This window comes from Pogoniulus pusillus, chromosome Z (assembly GCF_015220805.1).
Source record: "Pogoniulus pusillus isolate bPogPus1 chromosome Z, bPogPus1.pri, whole genome shotgun sequence".
NCBI lineage: Eukaryota > Metazoa > Chordata > Aves > Piciformes > Lybiidae > Pogoniulus > Pogoniulus pusillus.
Window position 1 is genome coordinate 95,357,646 of NC_087309.1, and position 22,709 is coordinate 95,380,354.

General features: G+C 42.0%; 1 protein-coding gene across 4 annotated transcripts in view; it reads left to right on the plus strand.

Annotated features, from left to right (window-relative positions):
* Window positions 1–22,709, plus strand: part of ZNF608 (zinc finger protein 608) — a 104,295-nt gene that overhangs the window by 35,684 nt on the left and 45,902 nt on the right. For all 4 annotated transcript variants that reach the window (XM_064176594.1, XM_064176593.1, XM_064176595.1 and 1 more), the window contains one exon: window positions 4,227–4,482. In XM_064176594.1, the coding sequence (XP_064032664.1) occupies window positions 4,227–4,482 (256 nt within the window). The remainder of the gene's footprint in view (window positions 1–4,226; window positions 4,483–22,709) is intronic.

Here is a 22,709-nt window from a genome sequence, read left to right on the forward strand (position 1 = left end):
TTCATTAATGAGGGAAATACACATTCATCATTATACCTGTGATAGGCACATTTAATGTGTCACATCATGTGGCCTGGTTGCAGGCAGCTGTTTTTTCTAGTTTGCACTTTGTGATTATGATAGAACTTTCACTCTTAAGATCCATATCCTCTGAAAGTTTTCAAAGTTGAAATGAATGAAATGTGTAGATGGGAATACTTCCACATGGTAATGTGCTCAAAAGTTACCCATTTAAACCTCTGTGCAAAGTGATTTATTTTGAATTTTAATGTAATTCTGCTTCTTAGATTAGTCCATGACAGTAAAGCCACAGGTGGTCCTTATACCTTGCTCTCCTTAAAGGTGCATTTGCTACAGGAGTACATGAGAGACTGTCACCGCAAAAACTTCCATTTCTCGTGTTCTTGTAGGAATGGGAATAAAATATGGCTTGATAGCATAGTGTGATGTTGGTGCTCTCTGACCCTAGCAAGTCAACAGATCTCTATACCTCCTTCTGTGAGCTCAGTATTACCCACTGTTAAGGGCACAATTTGATTTTTAGACCTAGATTTAGTAGCTTACACTGCATCAGGATGATGAGCTTCTGATGAGCAGAATTTAATTCTAGTATGTAAAGTACCCAGGTACAGGGGGAGAATTCTGCTTAGTAGAAAGTCTTGCCTGTTTCTAGTAAGGGCGATTATTTTATCTGGTTTTCATACCCTCTTTTTCCTACTTACTAATATTTCAGAGCCTCCAAACTAGTGTTTTTTGTCATATTCAGATAGAAGAACACTTTCTGGAGCAGTGATGACCTTGCTTGGCAGGCATTCTGCATTTTATGTGAACTTTCAACTACTAAGAGAAATAGCTCTGGTGCAGTCAAACACTTGGTAGTGGAAAGCTGCCCTGAATAATACTCCAGCTTTGTAGCCTTTGTCAATAGTCAGCTCTCAATAGCTCATGGAATTAGGTGAAGAAAATACTGCTTGAGTAATTCTGTCTTTTTCAGAGCCCTTTGATTACCTTTATAAAGAAAGCATCTATGTAAATAATCTTCCTGAGATCTGGATTTTAATTTTTATGTTGGAATCTCTCATGTGATAAACAACAAGGCTACTGCTCAGTATGCACCAACACCTGGGAATAATAATGAAAAAATAACAATGAGGAACTGCAGAGCATCTGTTCTTGACATTAACTTTCCTCAGTTTGACAGGACTGCCCACCACCATATGTTAGTCTTATGTGCCTTTTTTCCACTGGAGATGGAGGGCCTTCCTGCCTCTCTTTGCCTTTAATAACTTACATCAGTGCCTTTGGAGAATTCATGAAAACAATTGTGTCACCACAATGATTGCTGAGAACCAGCACTTTACTGTGCTGATGTTAGGATTATCAAGCAAGATGGGACAATTTTAAAATAGGAAAGCTGGAGCAGTGTGTTTAAGCCTCAGTATATTTTTTTTTCTTGTGAGTATGGTCATATTTGTGCAATGGACCTGATCCTCAGGGGCAGTAAATGTCCACCTAATTTTGAAGCAAAGGTGTAGTATTTTAATTCATAGAGCAACGGCCCTTTTTACTGGCAGTAGCCACTCTTCAGCTAAGTCCTGTGTAACGTTCCTAGTGGAAAACATGAAACATTTATTGGCAGTCTAAATAAATCAAGATTGAGTACAAATATTTGTAACAAAGAACTTAATAGGATACACTGTCATATTCGTGCTTTCTTTACCTCTCCCTCATTGTTTACAATACTTGGAAAATGTGAGACATGTCTGCCAGTTTAGGCTATTGTTCATTTAAAACACTGGCTAATTTTTATGATAACAGTAAAACATCTTGTTTTTAGCCAAATGTCTTATGGGAAGAATAATGCTACACGTGTAGTAGGAGGTTTTGCAAAGCTTTACAAAGCACAATGTAGAATCCCACACAAGCCATTCATGAGAATTTTCTTCATTTTATAAAGGGGGTATGGTTTAGCTTTTCATAAGCCTGGGCCCCTTTTGCCTGCCAGTTACTGATCCTGGCTCTCTTCTCTCTTGAGGTAAGGTTATGTTAAGAACTCCTTTAGGCTGTTACCTGGGTACATACTGTCCCTGTTTCATTAACAGAGCTCCATTATGCAGCCAGTGCCATGGAGCATGGCTCTGTGCCATCGAACTGTTTGCCTCCACTTGGCATCAAACAGATGCTGTACAGAATCTGTATAGCATAGGATTGGTGTTCAATCTGTGTGCCCAGTGCTAGGCGTACATGGTTGTGGTGTATGTTATGCTTACTATTATATATTAAAAGTAACAGCTGCTGTTCGGGGTGTTGTTCATATTTGACTTCGCTGTGGCATTCAGGTCTGCTCTGCAAAGCATTCTTGCCAATGTTTTAAATCTGCAATTGTGGTGGCATACAGAGAAGAATAAAGATACTGTTGCTTGATTCAGTTTTTTTTATGCCACAGCAACTCTGCTTTACTCAGTAAAGTTTCACTGGTATTAGCAGGTTTTTACTCCTAGTGGATGATTTTTTTATTCAAGTTTTTCTTTGATTTGTTTGCTTGTTTGTTTTGTTACTGTTCTATTATCTTAACCTGAAAGATTATTTTCATCCTAAATAAAAGAACTCCCTGCCCCGAGATAAGGGAGACTTTGGGGAAGAATATGGTTGGAGGTCTTTCCTTTCTTATTTGTAGTTCTATTGTAATTGAGATCAGAATCCAGGATGGTCATACAAAGATCATATAAAACACTTTTGTTAAATAAGTAGCACACTTAAGGCTTGCGTGCATAATGAAAAGTGTTGGCTCTCAGTTTGTATGAATGAAGATCAGAGCAAAAGCAATGTTACAAAGCCAATTGTAAGAATCCTTACCTTTTTTTTTATAAAGGTCTTTTTAATTTTAGACTTCCATTTTAATTTCTCAATATGAAAAATGGCCGTGTGATGAAGTGAGCTGGTTGTGATACAAAGGATATGTAATAAAAGGATGAAAGTCCATTCTTCTCTTTATATCCTGGTTTGCCAACATGGCTTTAAATGAAAGCAAAATAATCTTTCATTTATATTGATATACATTTGAATAAAACCTAGATGGCAATGTACAGTGAGTTGTTAGTCTTTTTTGTTGAGTCTTCTTACAGTGTCCAAAATTAAAAACCGTGTAGACTTCAGGTGTTTGATCATCTGTTTGAAAGCAGCTAGGGAGCAGCCATTGAAAAAATCTACTGACAAATGATTTCTTGATGTGATGCCCATGATCCAGTGAACCAAGTAAACATGAATTTTAGGTGGTTTACCTATTTTGAGTGGGCCCACTCATCTCATTGGCTATCTTCTGTTTGAGAAAGGACCTTATGGCCACAGTAAAATACTAAAATGTGTTAAGCCACATCTGTATACTGAAAATCTGCTACTGGGTATATTGGAAGTCATGTAGGAAAGATAACTGCTTCAGTTCATATATAGATACTGTCTCTGTGTGAATTGTCTGTGTACAGACTGATTGTCTGGTGAGTTGTACTCTTCCAAATACACATTTTGGAAACTGACAGGTGGCTTGGTTAGATTCTTGTAAAAGTTCTCATCTGTTTTTGTAATAGAAAGATGTAAATGCTATTTGTAAACTTTCAAGTGGGTGATACCAATGTATTTTAAATGACGGATGACACAGGTTGTATTTGATGCCCTATGGATATTAGAATGGTTCTACTTGTGTGTTAATTTGTCCATAATTTCTCTGTGATGCATATGAAAAAAAAAGGCTTTTATATATCTTTGTACTGTCTTTATAAATGTTTTTCTTTAAATAGAAAATGAAGTTCCCAGTTTGCAGAATTAATTTCCATCCACAAATCAGTCTCTGTCAGTGCCAAGAAAAAAGTGGCCTAAATCCTTGTTTTGAAAATTTATTACTATTTCATACTAGCAGTCTTGCAGAAATGTAGCAATTTTCCTTGTTTAACTTGATAGATCTTTTTGTACTTAATTCGTTCTGATGTCAAAAAAAGTAAACTCGTAAGATTGAAATTGCCATCGGTACACCAGATCTGTGCATACACAAATGCAGTCACAGCAAACTGTGGGGTTTTGTTTTTTCTTTTTGGTTGGTTGGTTTTTGGGTTTGTTTGTTTGTTTTTAAATTTGTTTGCTTGGTTTTTGGTTTGGGTGGTTGGGTTTTGAAATTAATTTATTAATTTAAAATGTCACAGCACCGTTATAGTAAATTTGTCTGTTGCTTTCAGGTTGATCCCCTGTTTACAGTGCCTGCACCTCCACCGCCGATTTCCAGCAGTATGACACCTCAGATTCTGCCTTCCTACTTTTCCCCATCTTCATCCAATATTGCAGCACCAGTTGAGCAGCTTTTGGTACGGACTCGTTCAGTGGGTGTAAATACTTGCGAAGTTGGAGTAGTAACAGAACCCGATGCCTTGGGACCCTGTGAGCCTGGGACCAGTGTGAACTTGGAAGGAATTGTATGGCATGAAACTGAAGAAGGTAAATTGTTTTTTTCATTAGGTTTTTCTATGAGATACATTAATGAGGAAGATATTGTGTTATGTCTGGCTGGGGGCTAGGAGCTTGTGTTGTGGAGGGATTTTCTCTGTTCCTCCCCTGTTAGGGGGAGGTGAGAAATTAATTTGAGTTGGTTTTGATTTGTTATAAAAATTATTTATTAAAATTAATATTACAAATTTACACCACCCCCAACCACTATGAAATCCAAGTTCGTTTGCAAATTTGTGAAAATAGCTTTGGGATATGTTTACAGGGATTGATTATTAAATGGAAATATCAAATTATTAACAATTATTGACAGAGAGAAAGATTCTTAGACATAATGCCTCTTAACAGCTCTAGTGTTTGCCCAGCAAGGGCTGAAACTATATGTGCTCCTCAGATAGAGGTAACTTATCTTAGAAAAGAATTGAAGCTTACTTATGTGTGCTGTTCTTAAGTATTAATCATTAAATCACCCTCCCGGGAATCTGTCTCAGTGTGTGCCCAGTATTTGGGGTCTTGAAGCTGGAGTCTGTCATGGCTTGCAAGGGATGATAAAGTTTTTCCCAGTCTCTGGGTTAAATTGAGTTTTCTCTAACCTTCACTCCTGGGGTGATCTCTGCCTCGGTGCTGCTTCTTCTTCTGGAAGCTGTGTGTCCAGGGATGATCAGCTGGCAGGAATTTCCCGATGCAGGAGAAGGATTTGCCTGTGTTGCTTCTGACACGGTCTGGCAGCTAGCAAGCTGCGTTTGCAGGTTTGCAGACTGTCTGAGGGTCTGCTGAGCTCTGGGTCTTTCCAGAGTTACAGGATAGCTGGCAAGTAGTATTTATGCCATGCTGCAGGGAGATTTAACTCTGCAGATGAATCAAGATAGCTCTAGGCTTTAGGCAGGGGGTCTCTCGGCTCCCCATGTATGTATGGTGCAGGCATGAATGTGCTCTGCTTCTCAGAGGGCTTGCAGATAGCTTGGCTGCACCTTCAGATCAATGCATGAGGTCTAAGCCTCTGTAATGCTTGCAAGTGAGTGAGGCCTGATCCTGTGTCTAGGCAATGCAAGCGGGGTCAAGACAGCAGGATTCTGCTGTGGATCAGAGCTGAGTCTAAAATGCTCTAAGCTTCTGAACTGGTAAACAGTCTGGATCGTCTGATCTGACTGAACAGGGACTGAACACGTGGTTGCTGCTGTGCACCCCTCTTTAAAGGCTCTGGGGCTGAGATTCATGGCTCGTTGGGACATCTAAAATGACCATCAGGCTGGCTGTAAGCCAAACCTTGCCCCAATAGGCAATAGAGACATGCCTGGACCTCCCAATAGGGGATTACCTGCCCGGACCCCAGGGGTACACGGGCTGGGCATGTGTGTGTTACACAATTTGTTTGGTGCCTCATGGGTCCTGGCAGAAGAACATGTCTGGGCATGTAGAGGCGTAGAAAAGCCTCAGTTTTGGGGCTACTGCCCCTCCACCACAGCTTGCTACTGTGTACAAAGGCAGTCACAGCTTTATAGCTCAGCTAGTGAGTTTTGCTTTTAAAAAGTAATGGCGGGATTTTTATTATGTAAGCAACCATATTTTCCAAACAATCTACCATGTGACTCCAGAAACAATAGAAAATGTTTCCTGTTGCTATATTGAGAAAAGCACATAAACAACACATAGAACTACATTAATGTGCTCTTTAAGTGTACATCATGAGGGGGTATATGTGATGGGAGTGGATATATCAATAGAATAAAACCCTAGTGTTTTGGAATTCAGACACTATGATAAAAAAATGCTACCATTGCAAAATAATGCAATCCCCACAGACGCTTCAGAAGTTTGATTTGATGAGATTATTGTTTGTATTTTGGTAATTTGAAATATGCTTTAAGAGGAAAGCATTCTTGCTTGGAGAAAAGTGTTCCATCTGTTGAGGAAGTGCCATCTAAACCACAGTGATTTCTTTAATATCCTTTGAAGGCATTTGGCCAAGTACGAGTGCTGCGGAACTTTGGGGAATACTAAGTGTTGATTTTCTATGATTTAGAACAAAGTAAGTAGGAAAAAGATTATGCTCTGATATGCAGATTTTTCCATTTTGGTTTTCAAAAGCTCATTATTTAATACTAGATTTCTCTTTTTAATGCTAAAAATACTGCATATGTACACTAAACCTCTGCAATTCTCAGTTTAACAATAATGAATTTTGCCAGTTATGGCTGCTTAACAGTCTTCCTGTGATTGTACATTTGTTTTGAGTATTATTTAGTTTTTAGTGATCTACCTTTCTCAACAGTGAAAGCAAGATTATTTACAAAAGGATATAATGAAAGAATACAGCAGTGCACTGCTTCATGATAAATCCTGATGTCCTCCAGACATAATGTGCAGTGGCATTTGGTCCTTTTCAGTGATATATAAGACCTCACCAGAGTGCTGTACACTGTACTCTCAAAAATCAATAGAGAGAGTCAGATTTACTTGCTTTTATATACTTTCATCCATTCATCTTTCTCTCTGTGTACGTCTACAGCCGATTCATAAGGAAGATTGATCCTTTTAGATTGTTTTTAAAGCACAGTATAAATTCTGTTTAAAATATCCCTGCAGAGATGACCACCTTTAGGAGCTCCAGTCTTCCTTGACTGGCTTCTATTAAACAGAGGGGGAATCTGTGGGCATTAACTGCTTGACATGAAAGAGCAGTAGCTTTTAATAGTGTTATTCTTGAATAAACTAAACTTCTGACCCTCGCTGAATTTAAGAGGTTTGCCTTGTTAAAGGTTTGGCACCAGAAATTAAGTGTTTTTAAAAAGTGCATTCTAGTCAGGATGACGTTACATTTACTAGTTTTTTAGTACTTTACTGGTTTAGAAACTGCTGTTAGTTAATAGAAATTATCTTGCTTAACTCTTTCTCAGTTTGTCTAAAACAATTTTCTGAGATAACTCAGAGTTCAATGATGGCATGTTTGACTGAAAGTTCTGAATGTGCCTGTTTTCACAGCCTTACGACTTGTATTTGGCAGCACTGCAGGTATGGATGACTACAATAATAGATAATGCAGGATTCTAAAATATTTCAGAAATACAACTGGGGTGTAGATTAAGAGACTGAAGATGGTTGATTTGTTGTAAATAATATGATTTGATGTGATAGATCCACTCAATGCCGTGCTCTTTGGCCCAAGATTTTATGAGATTGTTTTTAAAGTGGGTACCATTATCTGATTCAATTCTTTCTGGAGTGCCATGTCGCCACAGGATTTGTCTTTCCAAGCCCAAAATGGTGTTACGTGCAGTGGCACAGGAAACTGGATGGGTTTCCAGCCATCCGGTGCTTGCTTCCACCATAGTCAGCACATATTGCTTTCCAGTCCGAGAACGAGGTAGAGTGATGTAATCAATCTGCCATGCTTCACCGTATTTGTACTTTGCCCATCGCTCACCATACCACAAGGGCTTCAGACGCTTGGCTTGCTTAATAGTAGCACACATATCACAGTCATGTATAACTTGTGTTATAGCGTCCATGGAGATGTTGATTGCTCTGTCCCGTGCCCATTGGTAGGTAGCATCTCTGCCTTGATGTCCTGAGGAATCATGAGCCCACTGGGCTAAGAACAGTTCACCTCGGTGTTCCCAATCTAAATCCAAATCACAATTTACATCGGTCGGAAACACCTTGGCAGCTAAATCTGCCTGATGGTTGTGCTGATGTTCCTCAGTAGCTTTACTTTTGGGCATGTAAGCGTCTATGTGTCGTACTCTTACAGGGATTTTCTCTAGACGGGTAGCAATGTCCTGCCATAAGTCAGCAGCCGAAATTGGCTTTCCTTTCCGTTGCCAATTATTTCTTTTCCAGTCCTTTAGCCAACCCCATAAGGCATTAGCCACCATCCATGAATCAGTATAGAGGTAAAGCATGGGCCAGTTCTCACGTTCAGCCATGTCAAGAGCAAGTTGGATAGCTTTTACCTCTGCAAACTGGCTTGACTCACCTTCTCCAGCTTTTGTTTCAGCCACTGCCCATATAGGGCTCCAAACTGCAGCTCTCCATTTTCTCTTGTTTCCAACAAGGCGACAGGAACCATCAGTAAATAGAGCATAGTTTCTTTCTTCTTCAGACAAATCACTGTAAGGAGGAGCTTCTTCAGCCCGACTCATTCGCTCCTCTGGAGGATTTATACAGTTTGTACCTTCTGGCCAGTTGGTGATCATCTCCACTATGCCAGGTCGTTCAAGGCTCCCCATGCGTGCTCGCTGTGTTATGAGAGCCATCCACTTAGACCAGGTAGCATCGGTTGCGTGATGTGGCGATGACCCCTTTCCCTTAAACATCCAGTTCAAAACTGGTAATCTGGGAGCCAAAAGAAGCTGAGAGTCTGTTCCTATTACTTCTGAAGCATCTTTCACACCTTCATAAGCAGCAAGGATCTCTTTCTCCGTTGATGTATAGTTTACTTCTGACCCTCTATATCCTCTACTCCAGAAACCAAGTGGTCGGCCACGTGTTTCTCCTGGGGCTCTCTGCCATAGGCACCAGGTTGGACCATTATCACTCGCAGCTGTATACAGAATGTTCTTAATGTCTGGACCAGTTTGAACAGGCCCCAAACCCATTGCATGAACTACTTCCTGTTTTATCTGATCAAAGGCTGCTTGTTGTTCAGGTCCCCACTGAAAGTTGTTTCTCTTTCGAGTTATATCGTATAAAGGTTTTACAATTTGGCTGTACCCAGGGATGTGCAGCCTCCAAAATCCAACTGTTCCTAAGAAAGACAATGTGTCCTTCTTATTTGTGGGATTTGCCATGGCAGAAACCTTATTTATCACATCCATTGGAATGTGACGGCGACCATCTTGCCAACGAATTCCCAAGAACTGAATCTCTCTAGCAGGTCCTTTCACCTTGTCTTGCTTTATGGCAAAACCTGCCTTCAGCAGAATGTCAATGATTTTGTTACCTTTCTCAAAAACTTCCTGTGCCGTGTTCCCCCAGACAATGATGTCATCAATGAACTGCAGGTGCTCTGGAGCTCCACCTTTCTCCAGTACATCATGGATCACTGCATGACAGATTGTTGGACTGTGCTTCCACCCCTGGGGCAAACGATTAAACATATACTGAATCCCCCTCCAAGTGAAAGCAAATTGAGGCTTGCATTCTTCTGCTATTGGAATAGAAAAGAAAGCATTAGCAACATCTATGGTTGCATACCATTTGGCCTCCTTAGATTCCAGCTCATACTGGAGTTCTAACATGTCCGGCACAGCAGAACTCATGGGCGGAGTCACTTCATTTAGGCCGCGGAAATCAACTGTAAGTTGCCACTCTCCATTTCCCTTTCGCACAGGCCATATGGGACTATTGAAAGGTGAATGGGTCTTTTTAATGACGTCCTGGCGCTCCAGATGACGAATCAGATTATGTATGGGCACCAAAGAGTCACGGTTTGTTCTATATTGCCTGTGGTGTACAGTTTGGGTGGCAACTGGCAACTTCACATCCTCTACATTATGCTGCCCAACAACTGCAGACTCATCTGAGAGCTCAGGCCTAGCAGACAACTTCAATTTGTCTCCAACAGCTTCTACAGTTGCTATTCCAAAGGTCCACTTAAAACCCTTGGGATCTTTAAAATGCCCTTCTCTCAGAAAGTCAATTCCCAAGATGCAAGGTGCATTTGGACCCGTTACAATGACATGCCTTCGCCAATCACTTCCAGTCAGACTCATCTCTGCCTCTAACCTTGTCAATTCTTGAGAGCCTCCTGTAATTCCAGAAATAGTAATAGACTCCATTCCTTTACAGTTTGAAGGCATCAATGTGCATTGTGCATCCGTGTCCACTAGAGCCCTGTATTTCTGAATTTTCAAGGTACCAGGCCATTTAACATATACATTCCAGTATATTCTGTTGTCTTCCTGGTCCCTGGCATCCGCCTGGTAAGAGGCAGGGCCCCGCTAATGTTGGCCATTACAATTGCATTTGGCCCAGTGTTTAGTGGTGTTAGCTGAATCATTACCAGAACCATCTGAGTCATGTGGTGAAACTGAGGTGACTACTCTTTTAGGCTTCTCACTCTGTAACTCTCTCACTCTTTTTAGGAGAAGTGAGGTAGGTTTTCCATCCGATTTATCCATGTTTTCACCAAACTGGTCACGTAGGATTAACCAAAGAGACCTACGTGACTGTTGTCATTGTTCATTGTATTCTACTGTTTCTGACCCTGCTGACTGAAGATAATAACATTAATTCTACTCTGGTTTTGCAAGGTTCATAATCAGCAAAGTATTATGAAAAATTAATTCCTAATGATTATTTTGGCATTTTAATTAAGTTTTGATGTTTGGGGCATACGTATATATATATAGCTGTTTTCCAGTTTTCTGACATGTTATTGAAAGCATCCATAAAGCAGCTTGTATGAAGCCATTTCTGCCAAATTTTAGAATACAGGGTGCAAACGGATCTTCTATTTATCTTTAACAGAAGGAAGATTATCAGATACTAATTTTAACCAATTATGATTTTGACTGTCAGCCAGAACAAGACCTTTCCTTTATTGGTGTAAATCCAGAATACTCTAGCTGAAATCTGAAATGTTTATGACTGATGCCATCTAAAACAATCTTGATGTTCATAATGACCAACTGAAATACGAATTTATTTTGTGATGTCCATATGTTTCTTGAGTATCTTCTTCCTTCAGTGTTTCCCAAAACATAACAAAACCACACATTTATATATCCGATAGCTTTGTAATACAGAACAGTTCTAAGAAGCAAAGGTATGACAATTTCTGATCTCAGCTTGTGTTTTGAGATATTTGAATTATTTTGTATCTGTTTTAGACAACTCTGTAAGATGAGTTGTGAGGTGATTCTAAGATATCTGTATGTGAGAACTATAAACCAAATTTGCCGTTGAGTACTTTTTATTCACTTCAGGAATCAGCTGTGGTGATAGAAATACAGAAAGGATGTGGTGATTGCAGTTATTATAATGAATAGTAGGGGGAGTAGAGACAGATGAAATTGTATACTTTAACTAGAACTCATTATTAAATATAATACATGTTTTATAGAGGAGAAGGCATGTACTTGAATTAGAGTTTTGAATGTATTTGGTATCTGTAGTAACAGTTTTCTTTTAGGAATGTTGAACAAGTCATTCTGTTGCATTCATACTTCAAGGTCAGAAAAAGAATGATGTTTGGTTTTAATAGTCATATTTTCAGATAATGACTCCAAGGGGGTGCTGGGTGGGAAGGAACATTGAATTTCAGACAAAACTGTGGCAGATCAAAGAGAGCATTGTTACTACGACCCTTTTCATTTATTACACATCAATCTGTTCAGCTGACTTGATCAACAAATTTAATAAACCAGACTTTTTTTTTTTTCCTCAAGAGTGTTTCAAGCTTAAGATGTGTAGAGGGAAGATGGCATCTGAAGTCTGTCACATTTTATTACAGGACTTTGTAACTAACCACAGGTGGTTGCTTGTATAATTGACTGAGAGTGCTGGTTATCATGTAGGCATTTCTCAGTTGTAGGCATTTTCATCTGTATAACCATGTTTGAATATGACTTGATAATGTTTCCAAAGTGGTGCTGATGGCTGTAGAAAAAAATATTAAAGGAACTAATTGAGGGTACCCTGTAGTAGTGGAATGAGAAACAGTTATGGGCAAGTCAACTTGAGCAGAAACTGTCATCCAGTAACAATTAAAGTCCTTTAAAAAAGGTAGCTTGGTAGTTTTAATGGGGTGGGGGTTTGTTTGTTTGTTTGTTTGTTTGTTTGCTTGTTTGGTTAGTTCATCTGATACTCTGAGAAACAGCTGCTCTAAGTGTATATTTCTGTACTGGGAACAAAGGTTTATGTAGAATCAGGTACTTGCTAGTTCATGTAATTACTGTCTGGGAAAACAAGTTTTGAAGACTGCAGTAATTGTTTCTTGCTTCCTGGAGGAAATAAAAATTACCCAGTAAAAGGGAAACCACCAACCAACTTTCAAATTGTTTAGTGCTTGTATATTTGTTTATTTTCTCATATGCAGTTGCTCTGGGTCATGTCCTGGTTTTAGTTCTACATCTCGTAGTAGAGTCTGCCTTTAGATATGAGAAGAATGGTTATGATCATGGAATCATAGAATCAAAGAATCAACCAGGTTGGAAGAGACCTCCAAGATCACCAGTCCAACCTATCACCCCGCCCTAGCCAATCAACTAGACCATAGCACTAAGTGCCTCATCCAGGCTTTTCTTGAACACCTCCAGGGACAGTGACTCCATCACCTCCCTGGGCAGCCCATTCCAATGGCAAATCACTCTCTCTGGCAAGAAATTCTTCCTAACATCCAGCCTATACCTCTCTCGGCACAACTTGAGACTGTGTCCCCTTCTTCTGTTGCTGGTTGCCTGGCAGAAGAGACCGACTCCCACCTGGCTACAGCTTCCCTTCAGGTAGTTGTAGACAGCAATGAGGTCACCCCTGAGCCTTCTCTTTTCTAGGCTAAACAATCCCATCTCCCTCAGCCTCTCCTCATAGGGTTTGTGTTCCAGGCCTTTCACCAGCCTTGTCACCTTTCTCTGGACACATTCCAGCACCTCAACATCTCTCTTGAATTGAGGAGCCAGAACTGGACACAGTACTCAAGGTGTTGCCTGACCAGTGCTGAGTACAGGGGCAGAATAACCTCCCTTGTCCTAATGGCCACACTGTTCTTGATACAGGCCAGGATGCCATTGGCTCTCCTGGCCATCTGAACTCACTGCTGCCTCATGTTCAGCCTACTATCTACCAGTACCCCCAGGTCCCTTTCTTCCTGGCTGCTCTCCAGCCACTCTGTCCCCAGCTTATAGTGCTGCTCGGGGTTGTTGATGTTTGCTTGAAAACTGTGTAGGAGACAGCCATCTGTCATCTTGCAGCCTTTGTGTGCAAAGCAAGCTGGCTGCACACAGAATTGGAGTTCTTGCAATGCTGTACTGCTGTTCTTCCTTTTTGTGCACTTTGAGTACAATTTGCTGTTGTTCAGCATTAAGTAATGGGGAAATGGGCTGTAAATTTTTGAAACGTCCTTGTCAAGGTTAGCTGGTTGATTTTTATAACTTAAGACTAGTTGTCTTGTAAGAAATAGGAATCTGTTTGATCTCAGAAATCTAACAGAATCATCTCTAGGGTATTCCAAATTTATCCTAGCATCACTTTTAGTACAATTTTCCAGAAATTTTCGTTAGAAAAGAGAACACTTGGATGACAAAGTCTTGCGGATACTTGTTGTCTATGAGTTTCCCTGTTTGCATAGATGTTGTTTTGTAAACGTGTGTTGCACACAGCTGATGTGGGTTCTCCTCTGCCTTATGATGTGATGTTGTCTTGGGTTCAAATGCAAGTTCCCAGAGACTCTTATAAATTTGGTAGACCCAATGACAATTTATAGAATTTATAGAGTTTATAGAGTGCCCTCCCCTCCTCCCCCTCCTTTCCCCAAAAGACAGGGAGAGAGATAAAAGGTAGGGACACCCCAATAAATCAATCTCACTCGATTTGGAAGTTAAAAAGGAAAGGTTTAACAATAACTTAGAAAAAAAGGAATTGGAGGTAGGGGAGTTTACAAAGGATAAGGAAGGGAAAACAGCAAAATACAAAACAGGGATGGATACAACCCGAGTAGTGTGATGGTGTCTCTGCCTCGTGGCTGGTATGCAGTATCAGTGTGTGTGTGATCATGAACGCAGGTAGAGGAGGAACGAGCAAGAGCAAGAGAAAAGAGAGCGAGGAGCAGGAAGTGCTCCTCTTTTATACCGCAGGAAGTGGGGGGAGTGGGCTAACCATCACCTGGAGTGTGGCCCACCCCTGAGGAGGGGCCGAGACCCCTAGGGTCAGGTTCAGGGTCACTCCCCCAGGAGTGTTAACCCTATACAGATGTTAATTTTGCAAAAACTGTGCTGAAAGAACAGGCTGTTTTAAATGTTTGTGATTATGGATGTGTTTTTACATGTGTGTAAGTAAGAGTGTGTGTATGTGTCTATGAAAAACAATTAGAAGAATGAGAAGTAGTCTAATTGCCTCTGAGTCCCCTTAGCAATCTTTGTGGTTTAACAACTACATTTTCCTACTTTAACAAAAACAAAGACATGATGAATTATTGAAACTTGTAGTGTTGAAAGCTGCATGAAATATTTAAGTAAACAAATACAAAAATCTGAGACATTAAAAAAAATAATTATAGTATCACAGTATGGTAGGAGTTGGAAGGGACCTCTGGAGATCATCAAGTCCAACACCTCTGCCAAGGCAGGTTTATGTAAAAAAAGTCACGCAGGAGCACATCCAGGCAGGTACTGGATGTCATCAGAGATGGAGACTCCACCACCTCTCAGGGCAGCCTCTACCAGTGCTCTGTCACCCTTAAATTAAAGAAGTTTCTCCTAATATATATGGAATGTCTTATGCTAGTTTGTGCTTGCTACCTCTTGTCCTGTGTGCCACTGAATGAAGACAGTCCCATCCTCCTGACACCAGTCCTTAAGTATTTATAAACATTGATGTGCTACCTCCTCAGCCTTCTCTTTTCCAGACTGAAAATATCCATTTCTCTCAGTCCTTCTTTGTGAGACATGCTCTAGTTCCCTGGGAGAACACCACAAGCTACGTACCTCCAACTAGAGTCTGCCCCACTGACTTCAACCCTCTGAGCCCTGTCCTTCTATCACTTCCTAACTGTTCTCACTGCCTGATCATATAATCCACACTTCTTAAGCTGGCTGTGAGGATGCCATGGGAGACAGTGATGAAAGTATTGCTGAAGTCTAGGTAGACATCGACTGCTCTGCCCTCATCTATCCATTTATTTGTGCCATATGCTATCAGACTGGTCAAGCAAGGCTTCCTATTGGTGAATCCAGTTTGACTACTTGTAATAAGCCTCTTTTCCATAACGTGCTTTGAGGTTGCACCAAGAATGTGCTGGTCCACCACTTTTCCAGGGATGGAGGTGAGGCTAAGTGGCCTGTAGTTGTCCAAGTTCTCCTTCTTGCTCTTTTTGAAGATTGGAGTGACAATGGCCTTCCTTCAGTCCTTAGGCACTATTCCTGTTCTGTGTGATTTTTTTGAAGATTATGAAGAGTGGTTGTGATGGTTTGGGGTCTTACCCGCCCCCCCCACACTTTTAGGTACCCAGCTAACTCAGATGGACCCTGGGAATATAGATGAAGCAATTTATTTACAGCTAGCAGAATTTACAAGCAGCTATTTACAATATATACAGTTATATACAATTATATACAGAAATATACAAAGGATAAACAATACAAAAGCACAACTCCCCTCCCAGAAACCTGAGTCCCCAGGAGGGGCTTTCAAACCACCCGAACACCTTCCCCCGGCCCTCTCAACCTTACCCCAGTTCTCAGGAAGAAGAGAGGTGCGGCCAAGAGGTTAGGGAGCAGGGTTAGAAAGCAGTGATGTTAGAAAGATGTGACCAGGTCTAAGGCAAAGGCAGAAGTGAAAGACAAAATGGAGAAAGTTTACTTCTTCTTCCCAGAATTCTCAGCGAGACTGTGAGAGAAGGAGACACCATTGTTTTTCATTCCACTGCTCGTTATCTAGTTCTTTTACCAAAACATTCCAGCTTACTTCTAACTAGCACAATCCACCCCTTGTCTACTTCGCTCAGAGTATCGCGGAGAATTATCCAATCTAATCTAAACCAATATTTACACTAAAACAATATATACAAGTTCAGTTCACACTTCAATCAGATGTAGGTGATTCAAAAGCCCAGAACAGGGACTCCCAGGTGATGTTGGGTTCGTGCTCACGTACTGTAGATTCTATCATAGATTCTCTCAGTGTTGGGCGCCGATGTTACCTAGAACAGAAAACTCCTAACAGCTTGAATTTAAACTCTCTCAGCTAAGGTTAAATTTCTCTGTGGAATACACTGGATTTCACCATTCTCCTGCATTACCCAGTAGGTATGACCAGGACCTTCAGCAGAAACCACACCTCGGACAGGTTTCCCTTCGCCCGAAGGAGAAAATACCCAAACAGTTTTCCCTAACAGATTCTTTTCACATACAACAGGAACTTTATCACCGTCTACTGTTTGGACCAAATCTGATTGTGCAGGTCCTGCTCTGTTTACTGAACCTCTACTATTTACCAACCAGGTAGCTTGTGCTAAATGTTTGTCCCAGTTTTTCAGAGTTCCACCCCCCATGGCTTTGAGGGTGGTTTTCAGCAAACCGTTGTAGCGCTCAATCTTCCCTGAAGCTGGTGCATAGTAGGGTATGTGATAGATCCACTCAATGCCATGCACTTTGGCCTAGTTTTTCACAAGATTGTTCTTGAAATGAGTACCATTGTCTGACTCGATTGTCTCTGGAGTTCCATGTCTCCACAAGATCTGTCTCTCCAAGCCAAGAATGGTGTTGCTTGCAGTAGCATGTGGAACTGGATAGGTTTCCAACCATCCAGTGCTGGCCTCTACCATCATCAGCACATACTGCTTGCCAGAACGAGATTGAGGTAAAGTGATATAGTCAATCTGCCAGGCTTCACCATACTTGTACTTTGACCATCTCTCACCGTACCATAAGGGCTTGATTCGCTTAGCCTGCTTAATAGCAGTGCAAATGTCACAGTCATAGATGACTTGGGTGATAGCGTCCATGGACAAGTCAATTGACCTATCACGAGCCCATCGGTATGTTGCATCTCTGCCTTGATGTCCAGACGAATCATGGGCCCACCAAGCTAAGAACAGCTCACCTCGGTGTTTCCAATCAAGATCAATGTCAAGTTCAGAGTTGGTATCAACTTGAGCAATCTTAGCAGCTTGGTCTGCCTTCTGGTTATGTTTATGTTCCTCAGTGGCTCTGCTCTTAGGCGTGTGTGCGTCTACGTGCCGCACCTTCACTAGAATTTTCTCTAGCCGTGCATCAATGTCCTGCCATAGATCAGCACACCAAATAGGCTTTCCTTTCCTCTGCCAACCATTCTTCTTCCAGTTCTTTAGCCAACCCCATAGAGCATTGGCTACCATCCACGAGTCGCTGTAGAGGTAAAGGATAGGCCAATTTTCACGTTCAGCCACATCAAGAGCAAGTTGAACAGCTTTTACCTCAGCGAACTGACTGAATTCTCCTTCTCCATCTCTCGTTTCGGTAACTCTCCTGGTTGGACTCCAAACCGCTGACTTCCATATTCGCTTGTTCCCAACAAGACGACAGGAACCATCTGTGAACAAAGCATAGTTCTTTTCCTGATCAGAGAGATCACCATAGGGAGGAGCTTCCTCAGCACGAGTTATTTTGTCCTCTGGAGGTTTGGAACAGTCTGTGCCTTCCGGCCAGTTGGTGATCACCTCCACCAGACCAGGTCGGTCAAGATTACCCATTTGTGTTCGCTGGGTTATCAAAGCCATCCATTTAGACCAGGTTGCATCTGTGGCATGATGTGGTGATGAACCTTTGCCCTTGAACATCCAGTTTAGAACTGGCAGTCTAGGAGCTAAAAGCAATTGTGACTCAGTTCCAATCATTTCAGAAGCTGCTTTCACTCCTTCATAGGCTGCTAGAATCTCTTTCTCAGTTGCAGTGTAATTTGTCTCTGAACCTCTGTAACAACAACCCCAGAAACCATGTGGATGACTACGTGTCTCATTTGGAGCTCTCTGCCAAAGACTCCAAGTTGGACCATTGTCACTGGCAGCTGTGTACAGAATGTTTTTAATGTCTGGACCAGATCTCACAGGTCCCAAGCCCACTGCATGGACTATTTCTCGTTTGATTTGATCAAAGACTGCTTGTTGTTCAGGTCCCCACTCAAAATTGTTTCTTTTACGAGTCACATCATGCAGAGGTTTGACAATCTGACTGAATCCAGGAATGTGTAGTCTCCAAAATCCCATCACACCAAGAAAAGAAAGTGTGTCCTTCTTATTGGTGGGAACTGCCATGTAGAGACTTTGTTGATCACATCCTGAGGAATGTAACGGCGACCATCTTGCCACCGCACTCCCAGAAAGTGAATTTCTTTGGCAGGTCCTTTGACCTTGTCTCTCTTAATGGCAAAACCTGCTTGCAACAGAATGTCAATGATTTTGTTACCTTTCTCGAAGACTTCCTCAGCAGTTTGGCCCCACACAATGATGTCGTCGATGTACTGGATGTGCTCTGGAGCTTTACCTTTCTCCAGTGCATTGTGGATGACTGAGTGACAGATGGTTGAGCTGTGTTTCCACCCCTGAGGCAAACGGTTGAACTGATACTGGATTCCTCTCCAGGTGAATGCAAACTGAGGCCTGCACTCCTTTGCTATGGGAATAGAGAAGAAAGCATTAGCAATGTCTATGGTTGCATACCATTTAGCCTCCTTCGATTCCAGCTCGTACTGGAGTTCCAGCATGTCCGGCACAGCTGCACTCATGGGTGGCGTCACCTTGTTGAGGGCACGAAAGTCAACTGTTAGTCTCCAGTCACTGTTCGCTTTGTGCACAGGCCAGATGGAACTGTTGAAAGGTGAATGAGCTTTCGCAGTGACAGCCTGATCCTCCAGTTGACGAATCAGCTGATGAATGGGCAACAATGAGTCACGGTTAGTTCTGTACTGCCTATGATGAACAGTTTGAGTTGCAATTGGCACTTCCAGATCCTCTATGTCATGATGTCCCACAACTGCAGATTCATCGGAAAGTTCAGGTCTAACAGACAATTTCAATTTATCATCCTCAATCTCTACAGATGCTATTCCAAAAGCCCATTTATGACCCTTAGGATCTTTGAAACAACCTTGTCTCAAAAAGTCAATTCCCAAAATGCAAGGCGCATCAGGACCAGTTACAATAGTATGTCTCTTCCACTCTTTACCAGTTAAACTGATCTCAGCCTGTATTTTAGTTAACTCTTGAGATCCACCAGTGATTCCAAAAATAGATATGGACTCTGTCCCTTTGCAATTGGATGGCAACAAAGTACACTGAGCACCTGTGTCAACTAAAGCCCTGTATTTCTGAACTCTTGAACTGCCAGGCCACCTAATGAATACATTCCAATAGATTCAGTTCTCTCCACTATCCCTTTCCTCCTCCTGGCTGGAGGCAGGGCACCCCTAATGCTGAACATGGCATGTAGGGTGTACACAATGATTGGTGTTGTTGTGAGAGGAATTGCAACTGTTGGAACATTTGCAATTGCTCTCGGGAGCTGAAGAAGTGACAGCTGCTTTCCTGACATTATTGCCTCTGTTTCTGCCACTCTGCAGTTCCCTGACTCTCTTTGAAAGAGCTGAAGTAGGTTTACCATCCCATTTGTTCATATTCTCCCTGTATGTGTCACGCAGAAGTATCCACAGTGACGCACGTGATTGCTGCTGTCTGGGTGGAATTTGTCTCCTCCTGGGCTGGAATTGCCTTGCAGGAGGTGGGCGTCTGTTCCTGATGGCAGAAACATGCACCCATTCAGATGATGCAGGAATGGTATCCTTTACCAGATTAGTAATGTTTTTGAGATCCTCCTTCAGTTCTTTCATGGTATCTTTAATCTCTGTGGTCATAGTTTGTATGCCAGAGACTAGGCCAGATTGTGACAAGCTATCCTCTATCTGCCTGAGCTGATCAGTGAACTCACCAACAGTGAAAGATCTTCCATTATCACTCCTTGCTAGAAATTTTCTGGCCAAGATGTTAGCATAGGATGAAGGAGCAAGTTTAATCAGCTTCTTCATGAGACCTGTTCCCAAAGGAATATCGTCAGGCTCATGAGTGCCATGATCTCCATAAAGCACTTCCTTCACAGTAAACTCCTTCAGAAGCTTAATTCCCTGCTCAATAGTGTTCCACTTCTTGGCAGCCCATGGCAGATCATCTCGGGAAGGGTATCTCATAGCCACAGCCAACAAAAGACGTGTCCACAAGGTAACCCTACCAAGAGGATTTGCTAGGTATTTGTCCACTCCACTCTCCTTAGTGAGTGGTCCCAGCTGCTTGGCAGACTTGTCTCCTACCTGCAGAGCATTAGCACCAATGCCACGGCATCTCACTAGCCAACTTAAGATTGGCTCACCTGATTCCCTTGTGTATTCCTTCCTAACTTCCCTGACCTCTCTGAGTGGATCCTTGGAGCCTTGGATGTCATCTTCCACCTCCTCTTCCCCCTGTTGATCTGGTGGTACTGGGCCTAACAGAACCTTCCTCATAGCACTCCTAAACTCATTGGAACCATCCTCTCTCTTGGCAGCTAACCTCACAGCACTCTTCTCACTTGAGTATTGATGTCTCAGCACATCTACAAGGTCTCGCAGACTAACTATCTCCTCCTCCTCTTCTCCTTGCTGCTGATCACCAGAGGTCCCCTCTCTTACATCCTCCTGTGAACCACTCTTTGTCTTAGCTTTTGCCTTAGCAAGTGCCAGAAAAGCCTGAGCAGCAACAGACTTGGATGTGTCTGCTGGAGCATTTGAATCATTAGGGGTCTGACCTGGAGGGTTTGAATCACTGGGGGTCTGACCTGGAGCATTTGAATCATTAGGGGTCTGACCTGGAGCTTGTGAGTTCAAATCTGCCTTGCTTTTAACAGGAGGATTTTGATTCTGGTCTGCTGGCTGGGGGTTCGAATTTGCTGAGCTGGTGTCATTAGGATTTGGACTGACTGGGCTAGCGTTACCAGCATTAGCAGTGTTATTATTTGCCTGTCCTCTTGGGATGCCTGCCAACCCTGACGTGTTATTAGAAACACTCTGACCTTGGGTACCTGCCTGTCCTCCTAGGGCTCCTGCCATACTCTGTGGATTGTTTTTGTTATCCTTATCATTGTTTATGTTATTGGCGGGAACATTGGCCGTGTTCCCAGCACTTGGAGAAGGAAGGGCAGAGGCTGGCATGGGGGAAGCTGATAACGGAGCCAATAGATTGGTGGGTGTTCAGTTGGCTTAAAAAAATCAGGTATGCTTTCAGACTTTCTGGGTAATATAGGCCACTGATACCTTCTGGATACAGAAAGATCTGGTTTGATATCATTAATTGCTATATTCAGTTCAGAACTGAAAGACAGTGGGTATTTCAATGGCAGACAGTGGGTATTTTAATGGGAGAGAAGCATAAAGATATTCTTTACAAACAAATAGGAGATGCTTCACGCTCACATGCCCTGGTCCTCATGGGATACTTCAACCACCTTGACATCCATTGGAAGGACAGCACAGCAGAGCACCAGCAACCTAAGAGGTTCCTGGAGTGCATTGATGATAACATCCTCCTCCAAGTGGTGGAGGAACCCACAAGAAAAGGTGCTATGCTGGACCTAGTCCTCATCAACAAGGAGGGACTGGTGAGTGAAGCTAAAGGTTTGCTTTGACTACAGTGACCATGAAATGGTAGAGCTCAAGATCCTCAAGGCATCCAGGAGGGTGCTGTTGTGAAATGAAGTTTAGGGGAATTTGTGGGGAAAAACATGCGAAGCCGATTTGTAAAAAAGATTAAATGATTTATTACTAACATACAAAAAATCCCCTTCCCCAAACTTATCTATAACTATCCCACGTAGATTCTTGGTTCGTGGTTGCAGATTAAAACAGAAAATGACAAAAATAAAGAGAGTCTATGATTTTAAGAGAGTTCATTTGAGTCTTGAGAAATTTTCAGTCTTTAGATAAAAGTTCATCAGTTACTCACTGTCCACAAGTAATTCAGCAGGGTTTCGAAGTATTATGAAGTTCAAGGTGTTATCCGAGTTCGTGCCGAGCTTACAGCTCTGGACTTCAGAAGAACAGATTTAAACCTCTGCAGGAATCTGCTTGGCAGGGTGCCATGGGAAGAAACCCTGGGAGGAAGTGGGGCCCAAGAAAGCTGGTCAGTGTTTAAGGATCATCTCCTGCAGGCCCAGGAACAATGCATATTAAAAAAGAGGAAAGCAGGTAAGAACACCAGGAAGTGCATGGATGAATAGAAAGCTCCTGGACACAAATGCAAGAACAAAAGCCTACAAAGAGTGGAAACAAGGGCAGGTAACCTGGGACGAACACAAAGGAATTGTCTGTGCAACCAGACATTAGGTTAGGAAAGCTAAAGCACAGCTAGAATTGAATCTGGCTAGGGAGAATGTGGCACCTTTCGCAGAAAGGAAGTGGAGAACTAGTGACAAAGGATATGGATGAGGCTGAGTTGCTCTATGACTTCTTTGTCTTGGTCCTCAAAGACAAGGGCTCTAACCACAACATCCAAGTCCCAGAGG